We start from the raw sequence: 20,535 nt of genomic DNA on the forward strand, positions 1-20,535 counted from the left end.
TATGAAATTTTGTGATTTCCGTCTCTTTTTCCGTTCTTCATCATCACCTCTTACTTCTAGGAACACAGACATTCATTTGTGCGTTTCAGCTCCACAGATTTCCGCAATTTCTCCACATCTGTTTTGTTGCGTACGTTATTGCACGGAAACCTCCCATTTCTTTGACCTTTAGGCCATGTATTGCTGATCATCTCAGTCGAATTTGCTGGTGAACAACCATGGAAGAAGAAATCCTACCCCAGTTGACCCCTCTCGATCAATATCTGGAGACGGAGGTATGCACACTTTCAATGTTAATAATGTCAATAACATTTTATTACTACTTGTTCGTTCAGTTATACAGAGTTTATTGTACTTCAATTCAGATGCTCTTGCAATGTGTTGATAGTAATGTTAGAAATATTTATGTTTCGTGTGTGTTTTTTATGCTTCGATGCTCTTCACATTTCACGAAGTCCGACCGCACTCTGGAATTCATTTGAACTTGCATTATGGATGAGCTGCGGTCTCATTTCCATTCATTCCGATATATAAACACTAACAGATGATGGCAGTAAATGCTGTTCTCGTAACGATTTTAAGTTGGATGCAATCAAATGAACGATTGATGATATTTCTTATGGTCATCTGTTATTCCGAGAATATAGTTAAAATTACCTGAGGTACATGAAGATGAGGGGAGGGGGAATTTTTCATTTCGGTCTGTTTTTCAAAGAAGATGCCGGTTACCTCGTATTTCCCAACAAATATGTGATGCTCACAGTACTGACAGTATCTTGTTTCGTGAAATGAGGGCAGTCTGAGTAATTTTATAAATCTAAAAGTCTGGAGTCCATAAATATTTCAAATCCCTTTGGATTTGTGGTGTTATTGAACAACAGTAGCTTGTTTCTTGCTAAGGAATGAATATTTGGTGTTGTTGTATGACAGATAATAAGTCCCTAACGATGTGACTGTTATTTGTGGTATGAAGTTGCATCAAACTCGTAATTTTCCTTTTTTATCCTAAGGTGAAATTTATCTCGAAATTAGCTGAGCTAAGTAATTCGAACTGAGGACTTTTCAGGGGAAACTCGCAGCTTCGATTAGATGGCTCATCCTACGTGTGTACGAACAAGAAAAGGACATACCCGATAAACTGCGACATGGGGCATTCCGGGATGAAAGGGTCAGTATTTTATATTGGTATATTCTTCACATTTTATGAAAAGCTTCTTACAGGGACATTTGCAACTAGACGTCGCCATTATTACTGGTTTAACAAACGGTTCCTTGTACTCGCAGGCTGCTGCTAAGATATTTAAGGAACCGCAGCTCGTAGCGGTATGTCAGCTTTGCCATCTTAGCTTTTTTGTGTTAACGACAGCAAGAAATTTTCTGCATCCTCCATTTAAAGGCATCACCCCACGAATCTGAGGTGGTGCAGATTTCAGGTAGAGTATTCGTATACGGGATGGGAGACTACGGAGAGGGAGGTGATTTCGTCCATCTCTTGCTAATTGCCGTAAAAAACGGCCCGGAAGATGCGGCGCCGCACAAGACTGGCGCGCTCTAATCGAACCTCTTGTACAAAATGGTGCGCCAAAACGAATGAAACCGTATCTTCCGGGCCGTTTTTTACGGCAATTACGAAGAAATGGACGGAATCACCACCCTCTCCGAAATCTCCCATCCTGTATACGAATACTCCACCTGAAATCTGCACCACCTCAGATTCGTGGGGTGATGCCTTTAAGTAAATTGAGACATTGTTGCATTTGAAGAAAATTTGCACTATGCGTTTGCCTTGGGCCGTCAAGAAGCTATATTGATGTTGAATTTGTTAGAAAAGGAATGGGACTGTGACTACGTTTGGAAAAGTCAGCTGTTCACTTTCAACTTCAGCTTGTTCAGATTTTTGAGAATAGAAAGAATATTATTTGATAGGAATACTATCATTTCGGACCTTTTGATTCCGTTAGAGAGAACAAGTGTTGTGATTGATTTCCATCCGATCCGAAAGTGCACTTTTCAACAGGTCACTAGTCAAACAGTATAGAAGTCGGCTATTACGTTGATTTTATTGTATATTCTGCAGAGAAAATGATTCAAGATGGACCATTTAAACGTGTAATCCTTTATTCACTGCTTTTCTTGAATATATCCAGGGTAGTTTTTATCCCAGCGCTTCTCGCATTCAAAAACTAACCTTTTTTCATGTTCATAACCATCGGTTATCTTGAGGGCTTTTTTGTAGGAAGAATATTTTACTGATGTGCTGAGAATTACTTTCAACGTAAGAACATATCTTCCTATTGCAGCAGTCTCATGGAGCGGTGCTAGCTGCCTTAGTCGACTACGGTATCGATGTCGTACAGTGTTGCGACGGAGGTACATCACCAGTAACTGAGACAGCGCTTTTCTCAGCTGATAATTTCAACATGGTAAATATTTTCTAAGGATATTAGTGCTTTCTCCATAAGTCTATGTAATGTTAAGGCGGCGCATCTAGCAATGATGGATGCGTTAATGCTCGCTCATCTTCGGAACGTCATCACAGTTGGTCGAGTAATCGATGCCGTGAGGTAAGTTACCTTATTCGAGGTTAATTAATAGTCTTCTGAGTGTGTATCTACTAAAGAACCAATATCGATTATTCATTAACATTGATCTCTTGTTGTAGTCGACACACGACTGTTGACGAAAGCGAGCGACCAATGGATTCAGTGGACGCGCTCCTATTTTGGATTAATAAGGTTTGCCTTTTGGTGCGAGATGACGTTGAACGGTCCCAGATACAACTGAAAGGTAAGTGCTAACGTCTTCTATTTGTTTGCTGTTTCGTTTCTCTTTTAAAAATTTCATTATTATTTTGTCTAGGTGGTACTGATGGTGGAATGATCCCTGAAATGGAAGATCTCTACGATGAAATCAGTGATGGCCAATGTCTTTGTACTCTCGTAGCTTGGTATCGACCGAGAGAAATGGAAATTGAAGGTTAGTCAGCTTGTCATTCTCTTTTCATTAACATTAACAAGATTTTGAAGTACTTATTGCATTGATTTGCAGATATTTGCTATAACGATCAAATGAGTACAGCTCATTGCCATTACAACCTGCTTTTGTTACAGTAAGTTGCATATTTTATTATAGATCCATTTGCTCTGATTGTAATACACTTATTCTATACCCAAGAATGTTCTAAATACCGTTTTATTAGAAGATATGGGCAGTATTTGTATTGTTTATACTTCTTAAATAAGGCGATTCACTTTTAGGCGTTTCTGTCACAACTGTCTGCCGTGGAATCCATTTCATTTTGAAATTGAAGATATCCTTTATCTTCATGACTCACTCCAAATGAATATCAACGTATTTTTGGCCGACTTATTCGAGATCTTTGAACCTGCCCCCACCGGTGGGTATAGCTGTATGTTTGAAATTCTATCTATTAGCTTTATCTTCGTATTTGTTTTCGACTTATTTTTGGCATTTCATATTCAGTTGTTGTTCAACAAGAAGCTGTTACATCTCCACGTCGATTCGTACCTATCCAGGGAATCCCAGACCTGCGATCTGCTAATTCAGCTGCTCGTAGCCCACATCCTCCAAGAGTTAGGAATCCTTTCAGCAGTGTACATGTAACATCCACTCCAGGAGGTGGAATGACCATGCCATCTCGATCGATCAGTATGATGAGTCAAGACAGCTTGCTCACCAATAGGTAAGAATCCTTAACTCGTTTCTTAGCTTCCAAACAAATTCCATGGGAATTCAATATAGGACTCACGATTCCTGGCAAGTTGCGCCTCAGCACCAGGCATCAGAGTACTGGAATGCGAATGTTACTAACTTCGGCCGCTTAGTTCAGGTATGTATTGTAGAGCTTGTGTTTTGTCCTCATATCCCTCTTTTTTGTTATATGTTTCCCTCACCACGCTTGTTTCAACTAGGAGTTAAGCTCTAAACTGTTTAGCCTGATGGAGGCAGTAACGGGAATTTGTCAACTGCTGCATGTTCGCCATATGCCAGAAGCGATTCTCTTCCTACTGCTTCTATAAGGCTTGCATTGGAAGAAAAGCGCCGCGATCACGAAAAACGGAAGGCTTTGATAAGGTATTGTTATTGTGCTTCTCGTTCTTGCTTTTGCATCCATAAAAAAGAAATTTAGCACAATGACTGAATCGGAACGAGCTGAAAAAGGCAAAGCAGCATTCTTTGCTTTAATGAGCAGGTGTGACGCTACAGTGAGTTTTTAGTTGGTTCTTCCGAGCGTTTTCTGTGAATCCACATCTTCCCACTGCTTTAAGGATCCTGCCTCAACTGAGTCGCCTAATGCGAAAATGATTCGTGAGTTGGATCGTAAACTGACTGACTTAGCTCAGCAAGTATCAATCATGAACATGGCTCCAGAACAACAACGCATGAGTCGTGCACTTTCACAGCCAAGTGTTTATCAAGGTGAAATATGAATTTCCTCTAGTAATCTAAGTTCATTCATATCGCTACTTTCTAGATCCTCCACAAATGCCTCCTAATTCGGCAAGAGCTGGTTACGGGACTCTACCCCATAATTTGACAACGCAAGCAGTTCCCAACTATGCACAGCCGTATGCACAACAACAACAACAACAGCAGCAGCAACAGGAGTTTTACAGCTATGCCCAGTCACAGGGGCACTATGCGCAACCTCAACAGGTGAATACTGGTCCTAGCTAGTTTTCAGACACATTTTTGTTCAAGTGTTTTTCTCTCTCATTACTTTTATCTTTGCTTTTTCCTCATTTTCTTGACTATTCAAATGGTGTGTATCACCATCACCGTTTGAATAGCCAAGAAAAATCTCTTTACGTTAGTTAAAAATCGTGTGGATTCTCGGCTGGCGAATTTCCCAGATGAACCAACTTCGAGGCATCTATTAATAATCACTTTGAAATTCCTTCATTGTCCCTTTACTTCGTTCCTTGCAGTCAACTCGCAGGTTTTATTTTCGCATGAAAATATTGATAGTCAATTTATGAGGAATCAAGTACTGGATTTTCAAGTTTGCTAATAGATAGATTATTTGATTATTTAAAAATTCACTGCATTTTAGTAAGTATTACCTTGTTAGGTCTGCATTTTAGATGCGTTCGAGTTTATCTAATGGAATGTTGAACTATTTGTCTGGCCAAGCGCCATCGTACGGCGAGTACCCTACGAATTTGGTTCAACCGCATCAAATACAACCTCCTCCTGGATATACAGCAGACCCGTATTCCTCACATCCGGGCACATACATGCAACAACAGCCACAACAACCAGGTTATTCTATGGTGAGTTTGCATTAGAAATCAAGTTAGTGTACAGATATGGTCATGCTTATCCAATTATGGTTCCTTTTCTGGTATTTCCCAGCGGATTCCACGTGTAATTAAGTGTCATATACGATGCATGCTCTGTGCTGCAATTGAAAAAAAAAACATGCTGTTGCTCGAGTACGCCTTAGACATACTGATGCTGGGGGATTTACAAGGAACCATAACCGGACCAAGATGAACATGTCTGTGTTTTGTTTCTAGATGTTTCTAAGCTGCTCACTTTTGTACAGATGCATCAGTCAGCTCACGCCGCCACTGGTTTCTCACTTCATCAGCCGTCAGCGGTAGGTGTCGCACCAATGATGCCCCCGGCTGCATCCACTTACTCGTCCGTCCAAGCTATGGCGCCATCGCTAGATACGCATAACTCTTCACCTTCTTATCCACTACAACATCAGCCTGGACAACTTATCTCAACGAGTGGAATGATCCCTACGCAACAACAACAGCTTTACTCGCAGCCGTTTTCGTCGTATCAGGGCACACCACAACTCGAGAACCAACCACCGCTCGACTTCGAATCTCAGGAAGGAGTTTCCACTTTCCGGCTACACAGTCAAGATGTAACTTTTCTCTTTTTCTATTATGATTCAGGGATTTCGTTTTTATTCCTTGCAAATATATCATAGGGTGACATTTGTGGCTCCTAATCGCATAGACTTAGTTCATAGTGGGTTCTTTCTCAGAATCGGAGGAGCGGAAGGTTAGGCAAAGTTGACCGCTGTGATTTTGATTGAATACTGGGAAATTGAATGGGAACATTGCGCTCATTCACTCGCTGAACTGAGCTGAACGCTACCAGGAACCACTTCCTTTTTGACATCCACGTTTTGAATTATGGTATAACTGCTTCTAACTTCATTGTTACTCCTGTTTTCCTATAATTGTTTTACATCCTCTTATATTGGAAGACGAGGTGTTGAGGAATAGCCAGTACAGTAATTAAGTTCTACCAAAAAAAAAAAATCTAATATGGGGGATACTTTTACTTGTGTAGAGGCATTTGATATACTAAATCTGTTGTTTTTAGTCAAAATGAGGATGACGGGTTTTTCATATTTCAACAGTGACTACTACATACCAAATACCAGGAATAAGCAGAATTTTCATCTTCTACGGATTTTAAGTGAAAAAGAAAAAATTCGAAAACTTGAACATGGAAGAGCTTATGGACTGTTTTTGAATTTTGATGAAAACAAGGAACAAACATATTTTTCTACAATTTTATGTGATTTGTTTGTTTCCTTGCATTGTTCATTATTTTAAATATTATTGTATTCTTGATGACTTTATTAAGATATGGCGAAATACCTACAGGAAAGACAGGAACAATCCTACAGAAAATGTAAGCGGAGAAGTTTCTTTTGAGCTTCTAGAAATTGCATTTTTTTCATATAGCTAATTCGTTAAAGAAGTTGCTTAAAGAGAAGGGTCCGAGAGGAACAGTTCGAGTGTTCAGCTGGTATTCAGATCCGTAGCGCAGAAATTGTTTCTTACATATGCTACTAATCCGCGATATAGTTTCAGGCATCATCTAGCCGAATCGATCCGCCCTTAGAAATCAATCGCAATTTGACAAACTGGGGCATGACATATCAAAAGGTATTTCGTCTACTAGTTATGTTACTTGTTATGAACATGAAATATCGCGGGGGTAAATGCTTGAGGTGGATCCTATAATTGGCTCATTCGTCCATCATTACTGTTCTTCTGTAACTGTAACTGTAGTTACTGATCCTATTTTCGTACCGTGAAGACAAATTTTGCATAAAAGGTGAAAATGACATAAAAAATAATTTGCATGGATGCGGGGCGCACAAATTGCTATTGAGAGGAGTAGGACGACTAATGAACCATTATAGTACTTTTACTCTACCTCTTTCCCTTTCACAATGTTCTACGTCGACATTTTCACTAGGAATATAAAATTAAAATACTGAAAAAATAACGGTATAAATGGAATCTATTCCGTTTTTCAATTTTACAAGAATAACCCGATCAGATGCAGGGTCATACGGGTCGCCCACAAAGGAGAACATGGGAAAATCAGACATTCATCAAAAGTGAGCACGATTTGGTGAATCAACCAGATCTTGTTCCCACAATTCCCAGTGAGGATGTGAGTGTTTTCTTTACACTCTTACTGAGCACAGAGTGAAGTCTTCTGTTCAGGATCAGATACAGCGACAATCTCCGTGCCCTGTTGGAGCAACTCAGAGACGCTCTAGAGATTCTCGTGAAGGAAGCGATAGCACAACTGCTCCAGAACCTGAGCGTGTGCGAGTGCAAGGTATGTGCTTTTATTTTCCGAAATTCCACTAGATCTTACTATATATGATCCTACTTCCAGATCAAACAGTCGCTCCACCGCAGCCATCGCCACCACGTGATCCAGCGAATCACACAAACGGTACAATGTCTGAACAAAATAGGTCGGTTTTTTGTCAGAAGGTGTCGTCTTTGGTATAAGTTTTGCGGAATTCTCCATTCCAGAACAACAGCACCATCAGGACCAGCTTTTGTTGTCAGCGACGATCAAGCAGCCGAGGATTTCGACAAAATTGTGAGTTGATATTTCCAGATATTTTCTGTTTAGCTTCTTACCTAGTGTTTCATTAGTGTTCTCTACTTTTACGTATTTGCAACATATTTTTTTGCTTCGATTTTTTGCTGGAAAACGTCCAAATAAGTTTGGTGTCTAACGTAGTCGCGTCCCTTGGCGTATTGATTGGAACATTTTTTTTCATTATTCTTCTAAAAATCAAAATGCAATGATGCTTTCATTTAATTTAGTGTAGAATTTTTCTTTTTGCAGGCTGAGCAACGTCGTCAGGCTAAGCGAGCTGCTCTTCTCGCAAAGACAATGAAACGCAAGGAGGAAATTGAGAACAAGGTGAGTGACAGTGGAGGGATTGCAACATTTCCGGCAGAACGTTTTTGAACTGATTTTGCCCGTGGTTTCGTGAAGTTGGTACTTTTGTGACGCCTAGCTGAAGGTTCTTCGAACTAATCCATTTATTTAGTTTTATAACGCGTTCTATTGATCGTATTTACCACTCAAAATAACGTTACCGGATTTAGTTAATCCACATATGCTTTATTTATATCGATCGAAGGTTTTGTAGGTGGATCAAATTGAGCAGAGGAATGCCGAGAAAAGATTGGCGGAGTTAGCCAAACGTGAAATGGCAGAGCAGCGCAAGTTGGAGAAGGAGTTACAGCGGTGAGTTCCACGTTTCTAGTATGGTCTTTGGTATAAACATGCAGTAATGCATGTGTTTGATTTTGCAGCCAAAAAATTCTGGACGACTACAAGCGAAGAAAAATGGAAAAAGAATTGGGTGTTGAGTCAGGGTCGAATTCTGCTCGTGGTCCTCCTGGTCGTGGCCATTCGCAGCCGCCTTTTATTCGTACCAAGTCACAGGTAGTTTTTTTTTGTACAGTGTGTGGTGGGGTGCTGGCGCTTTGCTGATGCTTGTAATATTTTTAGATGTCTGAGTCAGCGTTAAGTACGGATGGAGTGGAGAAGGGACGTCCACCTAGAGTACGCGGGCAGTCCACCGTTGAACAGCGCATTTCGGTTTCAAGCTTGCAAGAACCAAGTGAGCTAGAAGTTATTTGAAAATTCCTGTTATAAAAAATTCTCCTACTAGACAAAAAATGTGGCGCAGTCTTTTGTTTCTATTTTAATTCAAAAAATATTTTATTTATAATATTTGTCGGATATATTAAACTATATCTTATTCTTTTTTTTTAAATGTAAGTTATTGCCTATAAAGCTTTATTCATTGCCATACATTGAATACTACTCTGGATTTTTGTTCCTGAAGGAGTTGAAAAGGTGCGAAGTACATTTGCATATTTGTTTCTTTGTTGATCTACTAATTATGCAAAGATTTTAATATAATTTGATTTTTTAAGAGAATTTTCATTATTGGTTGTTTTCAGCCCACAAGCTCTTTGCCAAGGCTGCTCCGAAGTCTAATCGAGGCTTGATTATTAATGCTCTTCAGTACAGTGTATTTCCTGGGGCCGTAAATGACCAGACGAGGATGAAGGTAGAGTGCTTTTAAAACTGAAGCATGTTCGTTTTTTTTTTGTAGCCATTGTTTTTTTTAAATCTTATTTCTATAGACGATGAACGATCTGGCTGCTTCCGATGCGAAACATTTTCTCATCCTCTTCCGGGACTATAAGTGTCAGTATCGAGGCTTATACAGCTGGGATCAGGTAGATTATTTGTTGTTCTTTTTTTATATATATCCAGGTATGGGTTTTTTTGGGACGATTTTGACGGAGGCTAAAAGTTGAGATGTGATCCAACTTCAGTTACATTTCTAACTACGAGTTTTAATAGTTAAGCAACGGTCAGAATAGAACAACTACGCAGTTAAGTTAAGTTGCTTTCACCGCTTCACTAATTAAGTTCATATCCACTTCAAACGTGGATATGAACTTAATTAGTGAAGCGGTGAAAGCATCCTGGACAAGTAAAATTTCAGCCTCATGCACTTGCCACTAGTGATATTCGCATTTGAAGCCTATTGTAAGCCTTTTCGTATCGGATAATTGAAGAAGAAATCGTTTTCTTCACATTAATACGATCTATGACTCAATTATCCTCAATTATCCTGATGCTACTCAATTATACTAGCACTCAATTATCCTGATGCTAGTGTTCTGTCGATACAGAAATTCTTATTATAAAAATAATTCAGGTATCTGACACAGCTATCAAAATTTCGGGACAGGGTCCTTCAAAGTGTTCGGAAAGTATCATGAAGCTGATGTTCAAGTAAGTTCTCTTCATTTTAGCAGGTTTTTTTCTTCTGTAACTTGCACTGATTAATAGCGTTTATTTGCGCTCAAGTCGCTTCGATGGTTCTATTCTTCAGATATGATTCGGGTGCGAAGAATTTCTCACAAATACCCACAAAGCATCTCGGTGCGACAATCGACGGTTTCTCAATTCAGGACCAATTTTGGCAGAAGCCTAAAATCCCCTATAGTGGTGCAGCGTCCCATCGAAATAATTGATATGGCACCGATTGTATAGGGAAGCTTCGATGTTTTTCTTTTTGTTGTGATCGCCTTAAATGGTGACGTGATGCACTCCGGTCCAAGTGATGCCATTGTACGTTATTCTGTTACATTAGGCAGTCGTTCATTGTTTCTGTGACTGATGCTGCGGTTAGCTGTAACCAAGCTCAATTTGTCATGCATTAATGCCTTTCTGTTCTCTTGTGTTGTATTCAAATCGGTCATGCCTACCAGACCAGAGTTAGTGAATCAACTCGCTGTTGTCTCCTGAATCTCTGTGATTTTTGGATATCAATTTAGTTCGATGATTCATATAGTTCAAATATGACTTCAGCTATTATTCCCGACAACGCTATTTGAATTGCTTTTTTTTTTCTTTTTGTAATTTTTGCGCTTCTTAGACATCCCCATCGATATCGCTGTCCCGGTTTCTGCATTGGTCATTTCTTTATTTCCTTCACTTCTATCATGCTTCAACTATTACTGTCTCTATGTTTTTATAGAGAAGTGGAATGCGGATAAGCTTAGCTTTTTTTTTTCTCTACCGAATCCCCGAATCGCACAAATGCATATTCTGAAGGAGTTCTGTTTCCAAATTGGGGAATTTGATAGGAATGGCAGCGCAATGATGTGCGAATTATTCGTGTCGCCGAGTATTGTATTATGTCATTTGTTGCTTATATCCTGAAGCACACTCCGACGGTTCAACTGCATCTACCACACCCCCTTCTAGGCTATGCACAACAGCACAACATTTGAAATATTTTTTTTTCTGAATTGCTCTGTCTCCTGGGTTGTAAAGAGGGTGATTTATGCTTACTACTTACTGTTATTCCATTATGGTTTTAATGACACCGTGCGATTTATTTTGGTGCTTTTTTCGTTATTTATAGTTGCCTGTATTTTTGTACCGTTGTGCCTGTAGTGCTTAGGTTTTTAGTTTGACTCCTTTTTTTTCGCATAATGTTTGCCGCTGTAGTTGTAACATAACACTTCATGCCATGTTTTCTAGTGCATTGGTTTTTTTTTAATGTAATAAATTAGATGATGATCTATGTAGAGAAAGTAACTTGTACTACAGCAGTTGAGTTCTCAAAGAGGTCAACACATGCTGAAAAACTAAACCTTAAAAATAAAATTCAGATTGAAGGATTAATTTTATTTTTTAAAATAATGGAGCGAAAAAATATCATCGGAACACCATTATTTGCGTAAGTGACAACTATTTATTCGTTATACGATTTAAACCTCAACTACTCCAAGTATTGGAGGACAAAAGCAGTGAATTGGAGAGGACATATAGGGCCGATCGATAATTTCGAGTCAAAAGTGGTCAACTGGAGACCTACGACACGCCATGCTTTTCCATTTGAGCTTCCACAGCATCGACGGGCATGCACTGCAGGATTTTTTGAGGACCCAAGCGAAAAAAAAAAACGCTATTTAATTTTGATTATTAGTATTGGTTTTGATATTTTGATTCAATTCAATAACGAGCTAAAATGCTTCATATAGGGAACACACTTTAGCAAGTTTGAGTAGTGCAAAAAAAATATAATATATAATAATATAAGATAATAAATATATAATATATAAAATATAATAATATAAGAAAAATAGGAATACGTACGATAAAGGTTAACGGAAAATAAATTGAATCTGAATAAAAAAAAAACCCACTCTTCAAATTTAATTACTAGAAGAATTCAGTCGTTCAAATAAATATTTAAAGTAATACGGTTTTATATTTATAATAATAGATGGATGTAAAATTCTGAAAGACTCAGGATCGAAGTCGAATTCATTGGCAGATCTCTTGCCGATTGAACGTGTATCCTTTTATTTATAGAAATCTAATCGTTGAGGGGATTTGTCACGGGCGGTTCCTGCATTACAGTAGGACTTCAAAACGATAGGTCAAAAATGGCCGATCAATTATTCTGCGAGCTTTTCTTTAAATTTTAGTTATAGTGTTTAAGAAATCGAAGAAACAACGTGCTGAAATGTTCTTACACGAACGTCAGGAAAGATCCAGAAACATCAATTTATTGTATATTAGCGGTAGCAGTGCGCCAAAGTTTAGAATGATCAGGTGGTAGATCACATTGCCAGCACTTGCAATCGTTCGACATCCCGCCACAATGGGTGGCCTCGTTCCCATAATGTTTGGTTTTTCGCTTATTTCGTCTTTTTTTTGGTGAAAATTTCTGAATCCGCGTAATATCTCTTTATATCCTTGAAACACTTCTTATTTGATTTCTTATTCACTTCTTGCTATTCTATCCGATCAAGTGGTTTTTCAAAGTTTATAGTATGCTCATGGAAACAGTTGTTCTGGATCGGTCTATAGTATGTCCATTTTGAAATCCTTGAATGTCATCGCTTCAAAACTTCTCCTCAATAATCTCACTTTATACGTTTTAAAATACTTGTACATATAAGAGATAGAATGGTCGGAACGAAGAACGAAGAAAATGAGGCATAGTAAAATTTTGGCGTTATTGAGATAAAAACAAGAAATCCACCCGAAATTCACAACCAAGATGATCAGTACAAAGAGGTTACTCTGTTAATGTTCCTCTACAGTAATAGGATTTGAAAATAACTCCTTAGAAGTCATAGTGACGTTTTTGAATTTTTTTCTTTTAGACAAAATGAAGCGATATGCAAAGCGTTGATTGTGTACCCATCGGTAGATGAGGTGTTGATGAGGATTGAGAGGGGACAACTGACATAACGTTTTGATATCCATTTGTGGCAGTTGTCTTCGATTTGGTTGATTTTGTCTCTCTTGTATACATTGAAGATGGGATGCGTTTTCTTAGTAGGACACTATTCCCTGAACTTTCCCTAAACGACTGTTGTTTTAGTGGAAGTTGGAATGAGACATTGCGATGAACCTGAAAAAAAAGAAATCAGCTAGTTGAGAACAGAAAAGTTTCTACTAAATCTAAGAATTGAATAGGAAAGGAATCATTTACAGTTATTTTCATTTATGTTTTCAGTCAACTATGTAATTTTTTGAAATTTCTTTGTCCTCTTTATGTCAAACTTCAAATTTCCATATTTTTTCCTCTCTCAGTTAAAATAACCTACTTTTACTTTCATGTTTGATGTAGGAGGTGAGAAGGAATTCCCAACTGATGCTTTACACTCGGATCGACGACTAGACGATAACATATCGGTCTCGCTTCGATGTGAACTGTATCCTGAAATTCCATGCTTATTACATTTTCCAAACTATGTATGGGAAGGGTACTGTTTGCAATAAATCAGTAACCACCAACCCAACGGTCCACGAGCACACAACGCTTTTACAGCTTGAGATCGATTGAAAAGTATATAAACCCATGGGTTCACGCATGAGTTTAAATTTCCCAGGATCATGACGTATATACTCAGGCTGGGACCTAAACGTGAATTCTTAGGCAGGATATTCGAAAGCGTATTCACAATGACAAATGTTGTAGTCAGAAGATAAGGGAAACTTACTTAGGGCATCAGGTTTGACAGCCTGGATCATATTAACTACACAGAACGGCATCCATAAAAAAAAATTTGTAGCAATAATTGTCATTGTCAACCTCACTGGAAAACAAATTATTTGCCTTCAATTACATAAAATGATTTTCTACTTTCCACTATATTTTTGTGCAAGAAAAATTCCATTATCCGTTTGGGATGCTACATCATTTACTTTGCTGAGAAATTTGTGTTAGCATATTGATTTATTTTTTAGATCGATAATTTCTAGACATTCCAGTCACAGAATTATGCATGGTCACCTGTTTGCACTCGTTTCCTATCGAATTCCGAATTTTGACGTCGATGTCCGCAGGATTTTTTTCGTAATCGATCGATGTAGTCTTGCGTGACGTCACTGAACGTTCCATTAATCAAAGATACTAATTAAATTATTTACACTAATATATTATGTTGGATGTTACTCTACATATTCTGTGTTATTTTGTAAATTTTGAACATGATTATGGACGGGGAAGGACGATGAATTTTGAAGTAGAATTTTTTTTCGGTGTGTTTTGCATCTGGGAGACAGTAACTAATTTCAATTCTATCCAAGTAACCAAAAATAAATAGTCCATACCTTCATAACGCATTAATGTTAAGGTATTTAATGCAATAGTAATATTTTAATAATAATGATGTAATTCAAATGAAAACTACTAGGACGTTTTTAGTGGGATTTTTTTCAATGCTTTCATGTCAGGGAAAAAAAAGAAATTGGGTTACCACCTTTTTTTCGGTTCCATCTTGTTCGCTTCTTGTAATGTAGCAGCTTTTGAGCGAGACATCCATACTGCTTTACATACACGATAATAGAAAAATGCAGCGAATATGGATGGCAGGAGCCAAGCTGGAAAATGATTCAAATAATTTTTTCTTCTACCCATTCCCACTTCTAAGGATCTATGTATATAGTGTTAAATGTTCCTAAGAACAGAGACAAAAAAAGTTCATTAGAAATTCTGATACAATAACAACAATATAATTATTATAAATTAGAGAAATTTCTGTGCAATTTCAGATCTGCTACATATCGTAGCGATAAAATTTTGAAGAGAAAAAAAATGTCATTGGGATCCAGATGATCTAGTTTTAGCACTTGAAATCCTATTATTTTGACACCATAGAATCTCATTAAATTCCACATTTGTTACCAGGATTTTGAGAAAAAGGGAATGAGAATGGATTTTGAGAAATGCTTAGCTGTAGGAAATAAATGAATGCACTATGGTGTGATTTCGCTTCTCATTTTCCTACTCTCTTTTTTTCTTTAACCCCATTGTACAGAACGATATGCAGCAGCATTAAGTTCCCATTAGTATGGGAATTCACTCAAATTAGTGCTGTAATCCTCCGGTTTTTTTTTTGGTTTGTAGAATCCTGTTACTGCTGTTTAATTGGGATAGAAAAGCTAAAGCTAACCAATAATTATAGTGTTGGAATTTTATTAATAATTTATGTTTGAAGCGAAATTCAATCTGCTATACGTTTTGACGACAATTGATGTTCTGTGGTCGACCTTTCTACGACTGAACACACCTGGACATCTTAGCAATTTGAAAACTTCGAGATATCGGTCCCGTTAGAAAAAAAAATTCCAGTTTTTGCTTAAAAAAGAGATCTAGGTAATTTTCGGCTTCAGAAACTGATGAAGTGGTTTCTGAACTTGTCTTCGGACATTATTTCTAAGGTTTCCGATGTTCTCCTGTGCACATTCTGTTTTATCCGTTTTTTTTCGCGTTCTTCCTGCTTTCTCAAATGGATGCCTCCGGGGTGGTTAGTTTTTTTTCGCCATTTTTCGGATTAGTAATAAGTAATTTAGCATTTTCGTTAGTCGAAGCTTTGCTCCTTTTACTGTAGCATCTTGCTCTATGTTCAGTAGTTCAAATTAAGAGACGTAGTTGTAAAACTTCGCCTTCTAGCTAATTCCAGGGAACACCAATTTATATTTTCATTCATTTTTATAATGAGCAACTCCGGAGCGCCTTTATTGTTGTCTGAAGTGTTAGAGATCCCTCAAAAATAACTCACCAATTGTATTAAATCCAATGACATAGAGATTTTTGAGCAAATGTGACTTGTTTCCATAAAATGTCGCACATTCACCGTTTCTCCTGAAACCATTAAGGGAATAAAATGATTTCAGCGATAATTTTGCATAGGTTTTTTGTCGCACTTTTTCTCCCAAATTAACAGCTGTGGTATTGAAAAGAGAAGAGCAAGTATCCAGGCAACAGCTGCAAAACAGTTCGGTCGCCGAAAACGGGACGAACGAATATTCGCCAATGGGCGACATATTGCCTGAAAGAGAAAGGATTTTTTAAAAAATTTAAAAAAAGAGTCAATGAGTGCAGGTGTTACTCTATTCCTACCTGATAACGGTCAGCGCTGATAGCAACTAGGAGAAAAGGGCTGGCGTACAGCGGAAACACTTGAGCATATCGCATCGCCTTACAAGCCCAATCTGAGCCTCGAAATTTTGGATACGAGACCTGAAAATGAAATTTTTCACAAAAAAAACTCGGCTTTTATATTTCTAGTACGGGATTCATTAAGATCTTTTTTTGGCTATTAAAAAGACAACACGTTCGTTTATTGAAATGCTTAGACACCCAAAATAATTAAGGAGGAAAGAGATCGTGAAATCTTTTGTGGAATTGAAATTTTTCAAAATGACTATTATAGATATGCAAGGATAGATCCAAAAATAAACTATTTTTATATCCATATCTTTTCATTTCTATTTCTCTTTATTTCTTGATTAATAAAATAAATAAATAAATGGAAATAATCATAAGGGTTAGGCATAAGTCATAGTGATCAATATCATCAATAATAAGTGAAAGATTAGAAATGGACTCATTTTAATGTTGGGACATATCCAAAAAAAAATCGTGTGTAAAATAAAATATGATTTATTGGTTCGTTTGCTGATCCATAGCTCATCTATTGCTTCCTACATAATATTTCTAAATGATATATGGACAAATACAACATTAAAATCTTGCATAACCATAATTAATGTTTGATTAATTGTTCTTTTGTTGTTTGATTAATAACATTTACTTTGAATAATGAGTACAATTTATGAGAAATCTAAAAGTCGCTTATTATCTGACGATGAAAGATCAGCGGTTACATTCCGCCGAAAAAAAAACACCGAAATTTTCATTTCTTTTGAAAAGCAATTTCGTAGTCTCGTAGCGTGTTGTTACTGTAATTACCCTTTTGGAAATTAATACAATAGGGGATTTTTCTATCTGTTTCTTAGATCTAATAAAATTTCAAGATTGCACGAGGAATATTCTTAGTTTTATTTAAATCTCCTACAAAAATTAAAAGTATAAGATCGTAAGTGGCTGAAAAATAGAGCTTCAAGGATAAATTTTCCACTTCGTCCACCTATAAAACTATGATTATGACACAGAAAAAAAAAGATTTCTGAAATATTTTCAGCTTACCAGTGTTAATATCTCGGTCCCTAATGTGAGTATAGCAAATAGCAAATCGGCTGCACATGTATGAAGTAGAAGTAACTGAAAAGAAAACGGCAGCTACCTATAAAGTACAATATAAACTATAATTTCTTGCAATTCTATGCATATATACCTCTTTTTTTTTAGTGTACGGTAATGTCATATTAATTTTATTATTAGGAGTTAGTTAAGAAATCATTCTTATGCTTATGTAGTTCTTTTTTTTTATCACAGCAGTAATTACGTATTTTATCATGAATGAAATTTTTCTCTGAAACAATTTTTGCATTTACCAATATACGGAGAATTCGATCGGAAAAGCTTTCAACGTTGCTTGGCATTAAATATACTTAGCAACCCATTAGTGAACTAGTTTGAATTACATTACTCGAATAGAAAATCTATTTACTAACCTGTACCGGAGATATTCGACGTCGTATTGCATGATTACCACGAAAAATTACAAAAATAAGGAATAGATTTCCAAGTGTTGCCAATGTCATCACCACAGATTGATGGACAACAATAAAAAATACTTGTGGGTGCATAGAACTGGAATAAAACTGCTCTATGAGACGTATAAATGAAAATAAATTCATTTATTGCGATGCTTAGAAACGGAAAATATGTAATGAGGATAAATACATGGGAGAAAGGATACGTAGATACGTAGGCTAGGTGTCTGACATTTAATTAATCCGCTTGGGATGTATTCACTTCAATTCAGAATTGTTTGAGCTTATACAGTAACTTGCGAGGGCTAGCCGATGTGTCAAGTCAGTGGTTTTATCCTCCCAAACAAGTCTAGTATCAATTTATCGACCTCAGAGGGATGAAAGGGTTGATTGGCACTAGAGCAGTTTCGAACCTCCGATCGATCGTGCAGGCACAGTGGAACCTCTTACCGACTGCGCTACACTCACCTCGATGATAGGTAGAATTCTGCAATTAGAATGTGAAAATAATGATGCATTACACTGTAGATGTAAATAGTGACTGGTTGGAATTCAGTAAATCGCCAGATATGGATGCTGCGAACATACTTGTAAGTTGTACATTAAAATGGCGGCAATTTTTTGAAGAGAGCCCCCCTGGGCATCCGATTGGAGCCCCCTAGGGTAAAAAAAACGGCCGAAGTTCTCCATCCCCACTTCTTTTGGGTTTAAATTTCGCTCAAATGATAAGGTCTCTTTAGGAATAAAAATATTGCACACTGAATTTCGCTTGACTCCTAAAATTGTAATCCGACAGAGATCATTTGCAAAAATACAGTAACTTGTGACAAAGTGAAAATGGAAGTGAAATGAAAATTACTGTAATGGGCGGGTGAATAAATGGACGGATAGAGGAAAGAATGGATGAGTTATGAACGAGCTTTTTCGGATGGATCAAAAAAAGCTTTGTTTGGCTGCTTTAACGAGCTTTTCGGAGCAATCATAAAAAAAAGATTTATTTGGTTGTTTTAGCCGTTAAAACTCAGAAGCACTTTCTAATTACTCCAATAAAAACAACAACAGCAACAAAAAACAACAACAACAGCATGCAACCAGTGAATCCTGTTGACAGTTAAGTGGAACGTATTTTAGGATTTTGACTTCTCTTTGATTAAATGAACTCATAGTTTTTGTTCTAATCCATACTTGGATGAGTTAACGAAGAGTGACAGAGGGAGTGAGATTTATATAATTATATAATGAGATTATTGTGGTTTTCGAAGCATTTCTCATGATTTTTGAACAGGTTTATTAATGTTGAAATGGCTGTAACATTATTTGATTTCAGCGGATTTTACGCGACTTTTTCGGAGCCCGCGCTAGGTTTTGCCTGAGGAGAGCGATATTAATCAGGTAAAATGCAGCCGCTGGTAGTTATATTTTCTCTTGTGATGCGTCCATTGGAACTCATACACTTTTTTTTCGCCTAGCACACTGTCTTTAAAGTAGCAGCATTGATGCACAAAATATGTACGGATAATGCAGTCGTTTGGACGAACATAAAAAGTGGCTGCCTTTATGCATGTCATAACCCGTTGAATTGTCTCGAATACTGTATATTTTGACAGAGGGAAAATTGACTCTGGATGCAGAAAAGCTATGATATTGATACCTACGGTATTGATATTGACAGGGAACAGTCCAAAAATAAGCAAAAATTCAAATAAATCACAAATAACATTCGTTTTCCGGGGATCTCTTCCCAACTAGTAGTACGTAACCTTAAAAAAAATATGAGCATACTATTCATTAAATAATTTTGGGCCTACTAGATATTTGAAATTTTATTTATTTATTTATTTGTTTTGCAATGCAATGAATTGTTGCCTTTCGAGGATTTAAACTTGAGAGCAAGTTAATATCCATGCAGAATTCATCGTGTGAAACGGATAAGGATTCTTTAATCTTCGATATTTCGTATTGCTTGTACGATGAGAGCAAAACTAGGAACTAACTGACTGCAGGAAGTTTTATTTCCGTAATTTTCGAGAAGATTCTATCAATGATTATGAAAAAACATATGTTACCACGAAAATGAGGAACGATTAAACAATTTCATCGTTTCGAGTATATCGTTGTAATAATATAATTAAAAAATGAAAAAAAAAAAAAACGAATTGGAGCGAAAGTCGCCGATTTGCTAACGTTAATGTAACGTGAACGTATGTGCCTACTTTTTCTGGAATATTTCATTAACCAGGTTTTACAAAATTGCCAACGACGACTTCAATTCATTGTTACCGATGCGGAGAATTATAATAATTGTGCTTAAAATCTGAGAAATGAAATATTAAAAAGATGATGTTACAATTTTTTTTGCCAGAAACTCACCAGAATGTATTAGAAAATTGTAGGCGAATTGAAATAGGATGAAATTGAAAGGAAATGTTTTAAGACGTGAAATTCTATTAGCAGGTGTATTATTGTATGAAAGTTGAAAATTTATTGAATGTAAGGGAAAAAAAGATGTCAACACCTTAATAATTAGACTTTTCTTATAGGTAGAAAACAATTTATTAGATTGATATACGATTTAAAAAGTCACAAGGAGGAGAAGAAAAGAGTCGTAGTCTTTTTTTCTCATTTTTCATCACAACTGTGCACTCAACGGTGTTCACTGCTCAGCGGTGATTGATGCGTGTAGTTGAAAAAGCAATAAAA

General features: G+C 37.0%; 2 protein-coding genes across 6 annotated transcripts; one reads left to right on the forward strand and one right to left on the reverse strand.

The window, feature by feature from the left end:
• Window positions 1-218: 218 nt before the first annotated feature.
• Window positions 219-10,376, forward strand: RB195_021187 (uncharacterized protein; the record flags this gene model as incomplete). 4 transcript variants are annotated; one of them, XM_064207799.1, is made up of 31 exons in its annotated part: window positions 219-275; window positions 1,067-1,168; window positions 1,222-1,323; window positions 2,301-2,423; window positions 2,479-2,564; window positions 2,663-2,787; window positions 2,860-2,976; window positions 3,049-3,109; window positions 3,258-3,409; window positions 3,484-3,703; window positions 3,763-3,850; window positions 3,956-4,095; window positions 4,151-4,226; window positions 4,290-4,440; window positions 4,496-4,677; window positions 5,106-5,294; window positions 5,570-5,902; window positions 6,637-6,684; window positions 6,867-6,941; window positions 7,348-7,458; window positions 7,512-7,629; window positions 7,690-7,771; window positions 7,833-7,902; window positions 8,155-8,232; window positions 8,465-8,562; window positions 8,631-8,763; window positions 8,830-8,941; window positions 9,288-9,397; window positions 9,474-9,569; window positions 10,058-10,134; window positions 10,235-10,376. In XM_064207799.1, 31 exons carry the CDS (start codon window positions 219-221, stop codon window positions 10,374-10,376), a joined length of 3,654 nt encoding a protein of 1,217 aa, XP_064063678.1. The 4 variants fall into 4 exon arrangements, with proteins under 4 accessions (XP_064063678.1, XP_064063679.1, XP_064063680.1 ...); XM_064207798.1 differs by having other exon boundaries at window positions 3,258-3,397; window positions 7,342-7,458; XM_064207797.1 differs by having other exon boundaries at window positions 3,258-3,397.
• Window positions 10,377-13,024: 2,648 nt separating this feature from the next.
• RB195_021188 (uncharacterized protein) lies at window positions 13,025-17,928 on the reverse strand (the record flags this gene model as incomplete). 2 transcript variants are annotated; one of them, XM_013451769.2, is made up of 11 exons in its annotated part: window positions 13,025-13,279; window positions 13,476-13,588; window positions 13,667-13,789; window positions 13,872-13,967; window positions 14,165-14,259; window positions 14,634-14,754; window positions 15,936-16,018; window positions 16,081-16,205; window positions 16,277-16,396; window positions 17,366-17,440; window positions 17,794-17,928. In XM_013451769.2, the coding sequence occupies 11 exons, from the start codon at window positions 17,926-17,928 to the stop codon at window positions 13,025-13,027; spliced, it is 1,341 nt and encodes a 446-aa protein (XP_013307223.2). The 2 variants fall into 2 exon arrangements, with proteins under 2 accessions (XP_013307223.2, XP_064063682.1); XM_064207801.1 differs by lacking the exons at window positions 14,165-14,259; window positions 14,634-14,754; window positions 15,936-16,018; ... (2 more) ...; window positions 17,366-17,440; window positions 17,794-17,928 and having other exon boundaries at window positions 13,872-13,923.
• Between the last annotated feature and the right edge of the window lie 2,607 nt (window positions 17,929-20,535).

Source organism: Necator americanus, chromosome X (assembly GCF_031761385.1).
Source record: "Necator americanus strain Aroian chromosome X, whole genome shotgun sequence".
Taxonomy (NCBI): Eukaryota; Metazoa; Nematoda; class Chromadorea; order Rhabditida; family Ancylostomatidae; genus Necator; species Necator americanus.